This window comes from Globicephala melas, chromosome 1 (genome assembly GCF_963455315.2).
Source record: "Globicephala melas chromosome 1, mGloMel1.2, whole genome shotgun sequence".
NCBI lineage: Eukaryota > Metazoa > Chordata > Mammalia > Artiodactyla > Delphinidae > Globicephala > Globicephala melas.
Genome location: NC_083314.1, coordinates 54,875,668 through 54,891,753, shown reverse-complemented (window position 1 = coordinate 54,891,753; position 16,086 = coordinate 54,875,668). Strand labels below are relative to the sequence as shown.

Below are 16,086 nucleotides of genomic sequence, written 5' to 3'. Positions count from 1 at the left end.
TCTCATGTTTAATTATTATTGTATGTGAAAATGAAAACAGATTTTATTAATGATATACAGAAGTCTTGGGAAAATACTTAATAAAATCGTGATAGATGTGACAGTATTGATTTTGACTCTCTTTTTCTATTTCAGGGTTTGAACATAATCTTTCATGTAGCCTTGGCTCTCCTAAAGGTAAGTCTGTTTTTATGTTTAAGTTACTGAACTGTCTTACCTCTCTGCCCTTGGAACTGGGCATCATTCAGTTTACAGCCTTTGCCTCATGCTAGATTCTTGAAAAAAAGAAAAAAAAACGACTTCTCTGAGGAACTCTGATCCTCTCTCCTTCCCCCATCCTTTTTTGTTGTTGTTTATTTCAAGTTTGGTTTTCTTATAATCCATTTAATCTTGCTATCACAGCACTTTTTCTAGTAAGGTAAAAATATTTCCATTCATTCAAGTTGTATGATATGAGAAGAAAACCTGTTTTCTGTCAAAATAATGCCAGCTTTCTTCTTAAAATACTTATCATAATAACATCCCTAAAGGTGCCTAAACATATAATTGAATTATTAGAATGCTTCTGTAATACACTGACTAAAAAAGAAACTGCTACATTTCAATTTGCAGTTCTTTCTCTGATAGCTAGAAATTTATAAGACATGTTAGAATTCAATTATAATTACCTTGTTGGGTTTTATATCAACGTATCAGTGCAGCTTTAAAAGTGTGGAAACAGCAAGACATTTGCTGCAGAGTTGATGAAAATAACCTGGTTGGTTTTTGTCCTTCAGTTAAAGATGAAGGTCTGTTATTGAAGGTGATAATTGCCTTGCTTATAAAAAGATGCAAGCTCACCCTTTTCCCAGTAAAATGTAATGGTTAAAACTGCAGACACCGGACTCAGACAGATTTGGTTCTAATATCAGCTCTAGTGTATGACTTTGGGCAAATTACTCAGACCCTGAATTTTGAGATAATAATGAAAACGAATTTATAGGATTGCTAAATGATATGATACATAAAATTCTCTTAACATAATGTCTGGAAAATTGTATCGCCTAATAAATGGTAGCTGTCATTATTGTGATTACTATTACATTGATGAAATAATTCAGAATTTGTTACTAGATTCCCTATAATTCTTCCAGATTTCCCAAAAGATAATAATCTGAATCTTCAGAGAAGCTCTTGATATTTTAGGAGAGGTTCCATACTTAACCATTAAATACCTTGATTCAAAACAAAGGCATCACATAATATAGGCCCTATGCAACTCAAGATGTGGGCTGCTGCGCCTCATCTCTTATTCTGTTAAGCATTTGTTTTTTATGAAGTTCATAAACTGTACTTCAAACTTTTCATTAAATCATTTTGAATTTAGATATGAACAGTTCATATGACAAAGTTACTTTAGAAGTTAAGGAAAATATTTTCAATAAAGTAACAAGCGTCTTTGCGTATATCTTTCAATGAAATCATGGATCTCCACCTCATTTTTTTTTCTTGTCATTAAAATAAATCAAAACCAAAAGATGCTTTCTGCAGAGGGCTGGAATAAGACTTTTAGACTGCCTAAACAGTGAAAGTATTATGTAATTAAGACTAAAAACAATATTAAACCATAAAGTAAGTATAAGGAAGTCCAACAAAGTTTTGATTTTTCCTATCATGTCTAATTTTTTTGTTTCAGATATTACATCTTTCCCCAAATGCCTTTTCTCATTTTTAATGACCTTCCTTTACTAGTGCTCTTAGCCCGTGCTTAGTCTGTCTTTTGCGGGTAACCTAGGACTTTGCCTCTGGATATCAGACCTGTACTCTGTGGCAGCCTAATAATTTATTCATCTGGTAAATTATCCCCCTGGTTGACAGGCTTTGGGGGCTTGATTGTATTGTTTTCATTTATTTATGGCCATGTTAACCCAGACATGGCCTGTGCAGGGGACATTCTCTGGCCACTGGGCAGAAAGGCTTTTGTATCTTCTCTAGCAATGCATGGATACTCATCTAATATCATCTTGGAGAATGTCTAGTTAGAGAAAATAAAAAGGAGAGCTTTCCCATTACTATAGGTTTATATTTATCTCTCTTCCTTGTTTGAATCCTGGAGCTGACCTCACATAGAGACAGTACGTACATAGGCTGCACTGAAGTGTACTTAATTGATCTGATTGCCCCACCTAGAAAAAGAATACTCCAAACACATTTGACAGTGACTAACTTTTAGCTTCTAATCTATCAAATAAAAGAATATAAACTTGATTATATCAGAATAACACAATTAGGGATAGTTCAAAGTGCTTATGAACCCAGCCTAACTAATTTTCAGTATAGCTGCAGAGGGACTTTAGATTTCTCTGTATTTCTTGTGTTGAGGGGAATCAGAAAGGGAAATAACATTACTTGAGCACTTACTGTGCGCTGAACGTTAACATAGGTTATCTCATTAGCACACATCAAATGTGTTATTTGTAGGAGAATCATGAACTGTTAGAGAAAACGATCTAATTCTCTCCCTCAGTTGATTATTGAGGGAGCCAAGGCCCCAGATGGCCTAAAATCTTTTGGCTTAGAAAAGGCAAAGCTGAATTTATAATTTTAAACAGCATAAACATAGGTAAATGTCTCTGTTGCTCAGTATGGTTTATAGACACCTACTTTCTGAATGGGAGCTACTTCCTTTTGGGTTAGAAACAGTCTACCAGGCAGCTGGAAAGCTATTGAGCTAAAAGAATGATTTGCTCTAGTAGGTAGCATCATTAAATCATTTAGGATGTTGGCAGTGTCCACTGGGTAGGTTGGATATATTCCTAAAAATCTAATTCACTTATTATATGAAACATTCAGTAGTCATAGCATAGTACATTATAATAGATTGGAGATGATCAGTCAGAATTAATCTTAGCCACTTCATGTTGGCAGAGAAAATTTCCAATCAGAATAGGCTCTTTGCTTTCCAACAATGATTAAGAAGTAAATGACAGAATGTTTTTCTCTCCCCCACCCCCAAGCTCATTTTGTGTCTTACATGTGCTGGGATTGACATACACACGCTACTATATATAAAACAGGTAACTAATAAAGACCTACCTTATAGCACAGGGAACTCTACTCAATATTCTATAATAACCTATAAGGGAAAGGAATCTAAAAAAAAGAGTAGATATATGTATATGTACAACTGATTCACTTTGCTGTACACCTGAAACTAACGCAACATTGTAAATCAGCTATACTCCAGTAGAAAAAAAGAAAAGTCCATTCATAACCCTACCCCAGAGGTAACCATAATAAAAATTGGGTATAAAATCTTTCTCCCATGCTTTAGTCTATTGAATATGTAAGCGTGTATTACCTACCTACATATACACATAAATGTATGTGTAAACAAATATGTTTTAATATGGCTTTGAGGGTTATAGATAAGAAGATGGGGAGGTAGTGGGTAAATCTAGAAGAACAATGTGAAAGGGTGAACATATTTATTTTCTTTAAAAAAATGCTGTTGAACAAGACTGTTTTTCATTTAATAATATATTATGCATATCTTTCCTTGTCACTACACACATGTAGTGGTTAAAAGCATGGATGCTGGAGCCAGACTGGTTGAGTTTAAATCCCATCTCACACAATTTATCTGGTGATCTTAGGTAAATTACAGTTTCTCCATCTTTAAAATGGGGAGGTTAGTAATACCTATCCCATAAGGGTGTTGTTCAGGTTTAATGAGTTAATATACAGTTGGTGCCTGTAACTTAGTAAGCACTACAGTGCACCCAGGTGCTATTATTACACATAGAACTTGCTTAGCCTTTTAAATGGCTGCTTATTTTTCTGATGTATCATAATTTATTTAACCATTTTATATTTAATTTTTATGGACATTAAAGTTGTTTCCAGAGTTTCCCGTTAAACAAAACTGTAACAAACATCCTTAAACGTCTATCTTTGCATACTTATCTAATAATATCTTTAGGATAAATTCCTAGGAATGTAATTGCTAGGTCAAACTATAATCACATTTTAATTTTTGATGCATATTGCAAAATTGCTTTCTGTTAGCAACCATACTCTTGAAAAAAACAAAATTTCTAAATATGCACTTTTATGGACCCTGAAAGCAAGTTTTAAAACAAAGCAGCTTAAAAAGTAATTATTAATAATAATTTGTTTCGTTGTAAACAAATGAAACTCCTCAGACAGTTTTGAAGACTCCAATGTTATGTTCTTTTGTTTAGAAACATCTAGTTTTTTTAAGGAAATCAGCTGATCCTGGCTAAATTTTAGAAGAATGAGCCTTAGCTTGGAGCGGCTTTATGTATTACGTGAAACTTCTTAAGTATATATCTTTGATGTTTTTGGCTTTTCAACCCTCTCCGCTATGGTGTGTTTCCTTATCATTCTGTTGAAGCGTTTTTGGTCGTCACTAATGAAATCTAGTAGACATCTTTCCATTTTTATCTAACTTGATCTCTCACCAGTTATCAAAGCAGCATGACATAGCACTTCCTTTTCTCCTTCTCCCCCTCTTCCTCCTGAGGTCAAATCCCATCTCTGACAGTTTATCCAGTGATCTAAGGGAACTTAACAGTTTACCCATCTTTAAAATGGGGATATTAGTAATACCTATCACATAGGATTGTTGTTAGAGTTTAATGAGTTAATATATGATTGGTACCTGTAACTTAGTAAGTACTACAGTGCACGCAGGTGCTATTATTACACGTAGAGCTTCTCCTCTTCCTTCTCCTCCTCCTTTCCCTCTCCCTCCCCTCCCCCTCCCTCTTCTTCTCCTTCTCTCCTTCTTACATTCTTCTTTGGCTTCTTATTTTTTATCACCCTCTCTGCTTCTTCTCATTTTCCTTTACTCACTCCTTTTTTTCTCCCTAGTCATCAATTTGGAATTCCATTGGCCTTCAGCCTTTATTCTGTTAATGTTACACATCACGTTGATTGATTTGCAGGTGCTAAACCACCCTTGCATCCTTGGGATAAATCCTACTTGATCATGGTGTATGTTTTTTTAATGTACTGTTGAATTTGGTTTGCTAATATTTATTTAGTTAGTTAGTTGCACTGGGTCTTAGTTGCAGTAGGCAGGCTCCTTAGTTGCGCCTCGTGGGCTCTTTAGTTGTGGCACGTGGGCTCCTTTTAGTTGCAGCAGGCAGGGTCCTTAGTTGCAGCTCTAGGGCTCCTTAGTTGCAGCTCACCTGCTCCTTAGTTGTGGCAGGAGGGCTTCTTAGTTGCAGCTCACAGGCTCCTTATTTGCGGCATGTGAACTCTTAGTTGCAGCACGCATGTGGGATCTAGTTCCCTGACCAGGGATCAAACCCAGGCCCCCTGCATTGGGAGCACAGACTCTTACCCACTGTGCCACCAGGGAAGTCCCTGTTAATATATTTTGTTGAGGATTTTTGTATCCATGTTCATCAGCATTATTAGCCTGAAATTTTCCTTTTTGTAGTGTCTTTGTCTGGTTTGGCATTAGGGAAATGCTGGCATCGTAAAGTGAGTTTGAAAGAGTCTTCCTCTTCAGTTTTTTGGAATAATTTGAGAAAAATAGGTATCAACTCTTCTTTAAATATTTGGTAGAATTCACCTGTGAAACCCTCTGGATGTAGACTTTTTTTTGTTGAGGGTTTTTTGATTATGGGTTCAATTTCATTACTAGTAATCAGTCTGTTCAGATTTTCTGTTTCTTCATGATTCAGTCTTGGAAGATTGTATGTTTTTAGGAATTTATCCATTTCTTGTAGGTTGTCTAATTTGTTGGCATATAATTATTCATAGTATTCTCTTACGATCCTTTGTACTTTGTACTTCTGTACTTCTTTGTACAGAACTTTGTACTTCTGTGATATTGGTAGTAATTTTTCCTCTTTCATTTCTGATTTTATTTATTTGGGCCCTCCTCCTTTTTTCTTGATGAGTGTGGCTGAAGGTTTATTGATTTTGTTTATCTTTCTAAAGAACCAGCTTTTAGTTTTATTGATCTTTTTTTTGGTCTCTATTTATTTCTCTTCTGGTTTTTATTATTTCCTTCCTTCTACTAACTTTTGTCTGTGTTTGTTCTTCTTTTTCTATTTCCTTTAAATGTAAAGTTAGGCTTTTTCAGTTAAGATTTTTCTTATTTCTTGAAGTACCCCTGTATTGCTGTGAACTTCCCTCTTAGAACTGCTTTTGTTGCATCTGAAAGATTTTGGAACATCGTGTTTCCATTTCTGTTTGTCTCAAGGTTTTTAAAAATTTCCTCTTTGATTTCTCTATTGACCCATTGGTTGTTTAATAGCATGTTGTTTGGTCTCCACGTGTTTGTGTCTTTTCCAGTTTTATTTTCTTTTTTAAAGAAGATGTTGGGGGTAGGAGTTTATTAATTAATTTATTTATTTTTGCTATGTTGCATCTTCATTTCTGTGCCAGGGCTTTCTCTAGTTGTGGCAAGCAGGGGCCATTCTTCATCGCGGTGCACAGGCCTCTCACTATGGTGGCCTCTCTTGTTGCGGAGCACAGGCTCCAGATGTGCAGGCTCAGTAGTTGTGGCTCACGGGCCTAGTTGCTCCGCAGCATGTGGGATCCTCCCAGACCAGGGCTCGAACCTATGTCCCCTGCATTAGCAGGCAGATTCTCAACGACTGCGCCACCAAGGAAGCCCCCAGTTTTCTTATAATTAATTTCTAGTTTCTTATCATTATGGTTGGAAGAGATTCTTGATAAGATTTTAATCTTCTTAAATGTATTGAGACTTGTTTTGTGGCCTAACGTGTGATCTATCCTGGAGAATGATTCACGTGCACTTGAAAAGAATGCATTGTGCTGTTTTTGGATGAAATATGCTGTATATCTCTATTAAGTCCCTTGATCATTTAAAACCAATATTCCCTTATTTATGTTCTGTCTGGATGCTCTATTCATTCATGTAAGTGGCATAATTCAAGTCCCCTACTATAATTGTATTGCTGTCTATTTCTCTCTTTATTTCTATTAATATTTACTTTATATTGGATTGACCAAAAAATTCATTTGGGTTTTTGTAAGGTGTTATGGAAGAACCCAAATGAACTTTTTGGTCAATCCAATATATTCAGGTGCTCCTATGTTGGGTGTATTAATTCTTTTTTTTTTTTTAATAAATTTATTTATTTATTTTTGGTTGTGTTGGGTCTTCATTTCTGTGCGAGGGCTTTCCCTAGTTGCGGCAAGCGGGGGCCACTCTTCATCGCGGTGCACGGGCCTCTCCCATTGCGGAGCACAGACTCCAGATGCGCAGGCTCAGTAGTTGTGGCTCACGGGCCCAGTTGCTCCGCGGCATGTGGGATCTTCCCAGACCAGGGCTCGAACCCGTGTCCCCTGCACTGGCAGGCAGATTCTCAACCACTGCACCACCAGGGAAGCCCGGGTGTATTAATTCTTGCAAATGTTATATCGTCTTGTTGGATTGACCCCTTTATCATTATGTAATGTCCTCTTTGTCTCCTGTTACAGTCTTCGTTTTTGTTTGTTTGTTTGTTTGTTTTTGTTTTTGCGGTACACGGGCCTCTCACTGTTGTGGCCTCTCCTGTTGCGGAGCACAGGCTCCGGACGCGCAGGCTCAGCGGCCATGGCTCACGGGCCCAGCTGCTCCGCGGCATGTGGGATCTTCTCGGACCGGGGCACGAACCCGTGTCCCCTGCATCGGCAGGTGGACTCTCAACCACTGCGCCACCAGGGAAGCCCAAGTCTTCGTTTTAAAGTTCATTTTTCTGATATAAATATTGATATCCCAGCTTCTTTCTTTTTGTTTCCAATTGTATGGTATATCTTTTTCTATCCCTTCACTTTCAGTCTGTACTGTCTTTAGGTTGAAGTGAGTCTCTTGTAGGCAGCATATAGGTCTTATTTTTTTAACCATTCAGCTATACTGTGTCTTTTGTCTGGAGAATTTAGTCCATTGATGTTTAAAGTAATTTTTGATAAGTATGTACTTATTGTCATTTTGTTAATTTTTTTCTGGCTGTTTTTGTAGCTCCTCTGTTCCTTTCTTCTTCTCTTTCTCTCTTCCCTTGTGTTTTGATTGTTTTCTTTAGTATTATATTTAGATCCCTTTCTCATTTTCTTCTGTATATTTACTATAAGTTCTCTCTTTTTGGTTACTGTGGGGTTTACATGTAACATCCTATGCATGTATAGTTCCTGCGTTTCATATTTTTGATGACACATTTTACATCTTTTTAGTTTATGTATCTCTTACTGTATTTTTAATTAATTTTAATAATTTTGTCTAACCCTTCATATATGCTTTGTAAGTGATTAATCCACTACCTTTAGTATTTGTTTACCTTTTTTGGTATGATTTTTACTTTCATATGTTCTCATTATTAGTGCCTTTCTTTTTTAGTTTAGGGAAGTCCCTTTAATGTTTCTTATAAGGCCATTTTAGTGGTGACAAACTTCTTTAGCTTTTGCTTATCTGGAAAACTCTTAATCTCTCCTTAAATTCTGAACAGTAATTTTGCTGGGTAGAGAATTCTTGGTTGGCAGGTGTTTTCTTCTTTCAGCATTTTGAATATGTCATGCCACTCTTTTCTGGCCTGTTAAGTTTCTGCTGAAAAAGATCTGCTGATAGCCTTATGGGGTTTCCCTTGTAAGTAATAAGTTGCTTTTCTCTTGCTGGTTTTAAGAGTCTCTATCCTTAACTTTTACCATTTTAATTGTAATGTGTCTCCGTGTGTTTCTCTTTGGATTCATCCTATTTGGAACTTTCTGGGCTTCCTGGACCTAGATGTATTTTTCCTTCCGCAAATTAGGGAAATTTTCACCTGTCATTTCTTCAAATAATTTTTCTGGCTTTTTCTTTTTCTCCTATCCTGTTGAGACCCCCTATCACGTAAATGTTATTTCATTTGATCTTGTCCCAGAGGTCCCTTAATGTTTCCTCACTTTTTAAAAAATTTTATTTATTTATTTATTTTTGGCTGTGTGGGGGTCTTCATTGCTGTGCACAGGCTTTCTCTAGTTGTGGTGAGTGGGGGCTACTCTTTGTTGTGGTGCACGTGGTTCTCATTGTGGTGGTTTCTCTTGTTGTGGAGCATGGGCTCTAGGTGTGCGGGCTTCAGTAGTTGTGGCACGAGGGCTCAGTAGTTGTGGCTTGCAGGCTCTAGAGCACAGGCTGACTAGTTGTGGCACAAGGGTTTAGTTGCTCTGCGGCATTTGGGATCTTCCTGGACCAGGGCTTGAACCTGTGTCCCCTGCATTGGCAGGCGGATTCTTTTTTTTTTTTTTTTTTTTTTTTGCAGTATGCGGGCCTCTCACTGCTGTGGCCTCTCCCGCTGCGGAGTACAGGCTATGGACGTGCAGGCTCAGCAGCCATGGCTCACGGGCCCAGCCACTCCGCGGCATGTGGGATTCTCCCGGACCGGGGCACAAACCCACATCCCCGGCATCAGCAGGCAGACTCTCAACCACTGCACCACCAGGGAAGCCCGGCAGGCGGATTCTTAACCACTGCGCCACCAGGGAAGTCCCTTCCTCACTTTTTAAAGTTCTGTTTTCACTTTGCTGCTCTATCTGGGTGTTTTCCATTGCTTTGTTTTTCAGCTTACTGATTTGTGCTTGTATTTCATCCATTCTGCTGTTTGACCCTTCTAGTGTATTTTTCAGTTTAGTATAATTTCTGTTTCATTCTTTCTTATATTTTCTGTATATTTGTTGAAGTTCTGTCTGTGTTCTTCCATTCTTCTCCTGAGATCAGTGAGCATTTGTTATGATCGTTATTTTGAACTCTTTATTAGGTAGGTTGCTTATCTCCATTTCATTAAGGTCTTTTTTTCCTGGGGATTTGCTATGTTCTTTGGTTTGGAGCATATTCCTCTATCTCCTCATTTTGCCTGTCTCTCTGTGTTTGTCTGTACGTATTAGGGAAAATGCCTATCTCTCTCAGTCTTGAAGGAGTGGTCTTTGGTAGGAGTTGTTCCTTGTGGCCAAGAAGCACAATCTCTGCTGGCTACCAGAACCAGGCCCTCTATGGGTATCTGTCACGTGGGCTACATGCACCTGCTGCTTGTAATAGGGCTGAGACTGCTGTGAGGGGAGGGTGGAGCTCCAGGTGCTCACCTGCTCGATTGTGGCCCATCTGCTGCACAGGGAGAGTGGGACTCAGGGCCCTGGCCCAGTCTGGTTTCTGCTGGGCTGCTATGCAGGGAGGGCAGGACTCAGGGTGCTCATCTGTCCCAGCTCTGTGTGGAGTGGGAAAGGTTAAGAGCACTCACCCAACCAGTTGTGACTCATTTGCTGTGTAAGGGGGGCAAGACTTAGAGTGCTCACCCAGCCCCGTTGCACCTCTATTACTTCTGTGCTAAGGTGGGACTTGGGAAGCTCTACTGTGCTGGTTGTGGCTCAGTCTCTGCACAGGTTGTGTGGGGCTCAGGACACCCACCCGGGCTGGTTGCCTCTAGGCTACTGCATGGGGAGGGCAGGGCTCAGGACACTTGCCTGGACCAATTGTGACCCAACTGCTGCATGGGGAGGGCAGGGCTCAGGGTGCTCCAGAACAAAGTTGAATAAAAGTGGAAAGAGCCTACATCTTTGTCTTGTTCTTGATCTCATTTACTTGCAGAAAAATTTTATTACTTAGATCTCCATTTCTGGATTACCACTACCACTACTATCACCACCACCTTTTTCTGCCACATGTGGTAGTAGTTCAACCATATTAAGGTGATGAACAAATTATTTGCTAAAGATCAAAATTGCCATGCATAAGTAGTAATGAAGCTCTTCCCCTTATTCTGGAGAAACCTTCATTGTACTCTTATATGTGATTTTTGTCTTTGTCATCACTGTGATTCAGACTAGATTTATAGGAAACTCCAGTACTTTTTTTTTCAGCTATATTGAAATATAATTGACTTTTTTACAGATTTTATTATTTTTAAAAGAAGAAGCTTTGTGTATGTCTGGGCATATGTAATCTACTTGCTTAATTAAAAATCTTTTTTCTCAGAGATTATTCATTTGTCCCTGCCTACTCCGTTTACTTCAGTATTCAGCTTTTAGAAAGAAATAATTTCACATTACATGAGAAATAGAAAATATATTTATGTTACAATACTTTTTTTTTCTTTTTTTCCAGTTCAGCTTGTATGATTCTGATTTGTATATCAAATAGAATCCAAATACTTAACTGAAACATCTCTTTCCTCAAATAAACTTCCCTCATATCAGTAGCTTGTTGCTACAGGTTTTTATGTCACTGAACCTTCTTTCCAGAAATCTGTCTGGAATTCCATTGGAGAAATAACCATTCATATTTCTTATTTTGGCCCCCGTCAAAAGCTTCTGGTTTACCCTGCTGTCAGTAGGCTGGAAGCTCTCTCATAAGCCATGCCGTGTGTGTCCTACCCTGCTTCCTTGTCCAGTGCCCCTTCTACAGCTAAAATAACCTCCTACCATTCCTTATTAGGACTTCCTTGTTTTCTCACCTTTAATAACCTGTTACTTTGTAATCTTCCACTTGCTATCTACCAACTCATCTTCCATTCCCTATTCAGAACTCTCCTAGGACACATGAAATGCATTGTATACTAATAACATTTGTTCATTTATTTGTTCATTCAGCAAATGACTTTTGAGCACCTATTGTGAGCCAGACACTGTGCTTAATGATATGGATACAACAGTAGACACATAGTCCCTTTTCTTAAGTTGTTTAAAGTAGTATCTGACAGTCCTCTTAATGCATGTGAACAAATAAAATCTTTTTCTCACTTCCCTTCTCCTCCCTCAAAAAAAAAAAAATCTTCCCACCAATCTACAGTAAGAGACTGTCCCAATTTATTTTAGTTATGTCACAGTATTGCAAGTCCCTACAGCAGTATAACTCGAAGTGATTCTTAACCATTAGTGTCCTCCAGAATCACCTAAGTCCCATGGAATTTGTTTAAATTGAACATTTCTGAATGCCTCCTCTCACCCATCCCTCACCCTCAAGATCTGATGCAGGCAGTTCCGGAACCAGAAGGGTAGGAATACTCATGAGTTACGTAGAGCAGGAATTCTCAGTCTTAACTCTACATCAGAATCTCCTGTATATTAGAGTTAGCTTTAAACATTTTCTGACTCTGAGTTGTACAGAACAATTTCATTTGAAAATCTAGGTGGAACCCAAGCATCACTATTTTTAGAAACTCCCGAGGTGATCCCAGTGTGCAGCTAAGCATCTACTACACTGTGATGAAACATTCAAAATTAAATTATCTAAACAAAGTGGTAGTGAGGGAACAAGGAGAAGAAAACACATGTGCAATTAGAGGAAGCATTCAGTCACACTTAGAAAATGGCTGGTCCTTATTTTCATCATTATCAATTGCTAACTTGTCTGTTTGGTCTCTGTGCTCCTCCATCTCCATGCCCGTTTTCTAGGATTGTAGCAATTGCTCAGTGGGGCCTTGAGGTTCCTGAGGAGTATACTAAGGGGAGTCCCTTTAAAATGGAGACAAAAGAAGTACCTGGGTTGAGGTGTGGATTGTGATTCAGCTAATTCATGGTGGATTACCAAGAGTTGCTTTAACCAGAAAACCTAATTTATAAAGCGTAGCTCATCCACTATTAGTATCTTCAAACCAGGAAAAGAGTCTTAATAGAGAACCCCAAAATTCTAAAATTGGGCCCTGTTCATATATCCAGAGAAGACCATAATTTGAAAAGATACGTGCACCCCAATGTTCATTTCAGCACTATTTGCAATAGCCAGGTCATGGAAGCAACCTAAGTGTCTGTCAACAGATGAATGGATAAAGAAAATGTTGTGTGTGTGTGTGTGTGTGTGTGTGTGTATATATATATATATATATATATATATATATACACACACACACACATATATATATATATATAAAATATATACACAATGGAGTATTACTCAGCCATAAAACGAATGAAATAATGCCCTTTGCAGCAACATGGGTGGACTTAGAGATTATGGTACTAAGTGAAGGAAGTCAGAGAAAGACAAATATCATATATCACTTATATGTGGAATCTAAAAAAATGATATGAATAAATTTATTTACAAAAAAGATAGACTCACAGACATAGAAAACAAACTTATGGTTACCAAAGGGGAAAATGGGAGGGAGAGATAAATTAGGAGTTTGGGATTAAAATACATACACTACTATATATAAAATAGATAACCAACAAGGACCTACTGTATAGCACAGGGAACTATACTCAATATCTTGTAATAACCTAAAATGGAAGAGAATGTTAAGAAACAACATATATATATTTATATATATATGTACAACTGAATCACTTTGCTATATATCTGAAACTAACACAACATTGTAAATAAACTGTATTTCAGTAAAAATTAAAAAAAAATAGAAACAAAAATGACCTATAAACATTAAAAAAGTAGAGAGTACCTGAGGACTCTGTGATGTAACCCATAAATAAAATAAAATAAAATAAGGCCTTGTTTATTTGAGAGAGTAAAAAGTCAGTTATTATTCAGCACTGTGCTGGCTGGTTAAGTATTCCTTTGACCTTTCAAAGTATAATTCCCCTTTTCCTTTCTGTTGACATCGGAAAGAAGGATCAATTCATGTTCCAGAGATTCTCTCCCTGCAGGACCATATTTGAATACCATACAGGGTTAAGAAACAAGAAGTGAAGAGCAAAACACCTTGAAAATAGACAATGGATTTTAGTTCTCCCTAGTCTTTGATTCACCAACTTGGGTAAAAAAAAATTTGTTTCTGAGCTTGAAGATGGTGATCTGTGACAGACTGAAATTAGGACTGTAATTTCTGCAGCTGTCATTCAGTTTACAAAATTAGAAGGCTAAAGAACTGAAAAAAATGAAGCAAGCCGTAAACATTCTTTTGGATTTGCAATGGGTTTTGTGCCTTCAGTTAGTTTTGTAACTTACATGAAGGAATGCCTATTGCCCTGTTGGTGGCAGCAAAACACTACTCCTTTGGAAAGCTGGTAGTCCTGCACTCCAATTCTGTAACATTGGTATTCCTTTATATTGGTTTCCCCTTCCAACATAATTTGTTGTGTGAATATTTAGTTTGTTTTCAACTTTTCTCTGTTGTATGTTTAGTTTGAGGATAGGTTTGTTTTAGGATGCTATCCAGAAAACACTAAAACTACCAACAAACACAAATTTGAGCTTCTAACTAGTGCAAGATACTCAAGGAATTTTAAAGTTTTAAAGTTCCAGAAATCATACATTTTATGGATTAGGGATTTATATCAGAAAATATATATATATCATCATAGTACTATGTGTGTATTATATAACACTGCTAATTTGTTGAAGTGATTTCTCATTGTTTATTTCTCATGAGACAATCCAAAATGTAGGAAGGGAGAATGGTTGACTAAACATGCCATGTTCCAAGTTGTCAGTAATTAATATGAACTTAATGTATCCTAGGAAATATGGGGTCACTTGACAGAAATAAGAACAATATAATTCAGTGTCTCCCTATGAGTACTCTTAGCACAAACACTCAAGCTTTCTTCTCTTTTACTTAAAAAAAATCCCTCTCCATCTTCCTCGGATATTCTCCTGTCTTTAAAGAAGGTATGCTCTGCCTTCATTCCAAAGCTAACTTCCCACTTGCATTCTTGATGCCAACTTTCCTGCCTCCTTTTGGAGAAGCCTGTGATGGTTGGTTAGGTCACATATCCCACAGACGTTCAGTGAGTGCCTACTATTGACAGGTCCAGGGTCAGGTGTGGGAGCATCCAGAGATGCCAGTGTGTGTCCTCAAGTTGTCCTGAGTGTAATGGAGAAGGCAGACACGTAGACACTTATAATCCAGCATGATTGCCCTGGGGTTTTAAAAGGGAGCTTCAGGAGCCTGAAGGCAGGGCAACCATATTCGTTCTGGGGGAACCAGGAAAGATTTTTCAAAGATGACTGAACTTTGAGGAGAGCATTTTAGGCAGCGTGAACAGCATGCAAAAGAGGCATGCAGAGGAACGGCTGAGACAAGTCCTTTGCTGTGGTGCATTTGGAGGTGATACATGAGATGAGGTTCTGAAGGGCTTTGATCACATTTCTGCCACCAATTTAATGTGGGGTCTTAATCAAATCATCTCACCTTTCTAACACATAATTTCCTTATTTACAAATAAGGGGATAAGAAAATATGGTTTCTAAGGCTCTAAATTTCTGTCTTGCTGACTGCCAATCTTTGTTATATGTATGTATACGTGTGAATGTGTATAAATGTATGTGTATATACCCATATATATGTATATACACATACACACAATATATATGCTATACACAACCATCTCAGTCCTTTATTGAATAGATAAGAATTATCTTATAATCATCACATTTGTTGTTTAACTTCTTGGCTGAAGTTTATCTTTGTCTCTCTTACAAAAACAGTTTTCAGAGCAATATAATAAAATTAGATGCAAAAGAATAATCAATCTGTTATAATTAAAAATGAATACCAGGGCTTCCCTGGTGGCGCAGTGGTTGGGAGTCCGCCTGCCGATGCAGGGGACACGGGTTCGTGCCCCGGTCTGGGAAGATCCCACATGCTGCGGAGCGGCTGGGCCCGTGAGCCATGGCCGCTGAGCCTGCGCATCCGGAGCCTGTGCTCCGCAACGGGAGAGGCCACAACAGTGAGAGGCCCGTGTACCGCAAAAAAAAAAAAAAAAAAAAAAAAAAAAAAAAAGAATACCAGCAAATTGCTTATAGTCTCACTTAAAAGCCCCTTTTAGCAACATTCTTGAATGTGAACAACTCATTTGTTCTAAACTAGTAAAATTTCGTTGTGTGCATGTGTGTATGTGAGAGTTTGTGTTTAGTGCACGCTCCTCTGTATTACCATTATTCTTACCAGGTGTTTCCAGACACCCAAGGAATATGTTGGATCCATATAAAAAAATGTAACGACTATCATCAATAATTCTGTAATCGTGCAGCATTTATCATTTGTGATGAACTCAAATGCATTTTAAAAATAATAAATAAAATTAATTATAACACACTCATTTGTAAAGCACTTAAAATGTGCCTGATGCTGTACTTTTAAACTAATCTTCATGACCTTTAGTTTTTTCTTTTTTAAAAAAATTGTAGTAAAATAT

The 16,086-nt window shown here is 37.7% G+C and overlaps 1 protein-coding gene across 3 annotated transcripts in view; it reads left to right on the top strand.

Annotated features, from left to right (window-relative positions):
• Positions 1 to 16,086, top strand: part of RABGAP1L (RAB GTPase activating protein 1 like) — a 686,895-nt gene that overhangs the window by 491,878 nt on the left and 178,931 nt on the right. For all 3 annotated transcript variants that reach the window (XM_030875419.3, XM_060296102.2, XM_060296106.2), the window contains exon 18: positions 136 to 177. In XM_030875419.3, the coding sequence (XP_030731279.1) occupies positions 136 to 177 (42 nt within the window). The remainder of the gene's footprint in view (positions 1 to 135; positions 178 to 16,086) is intronic.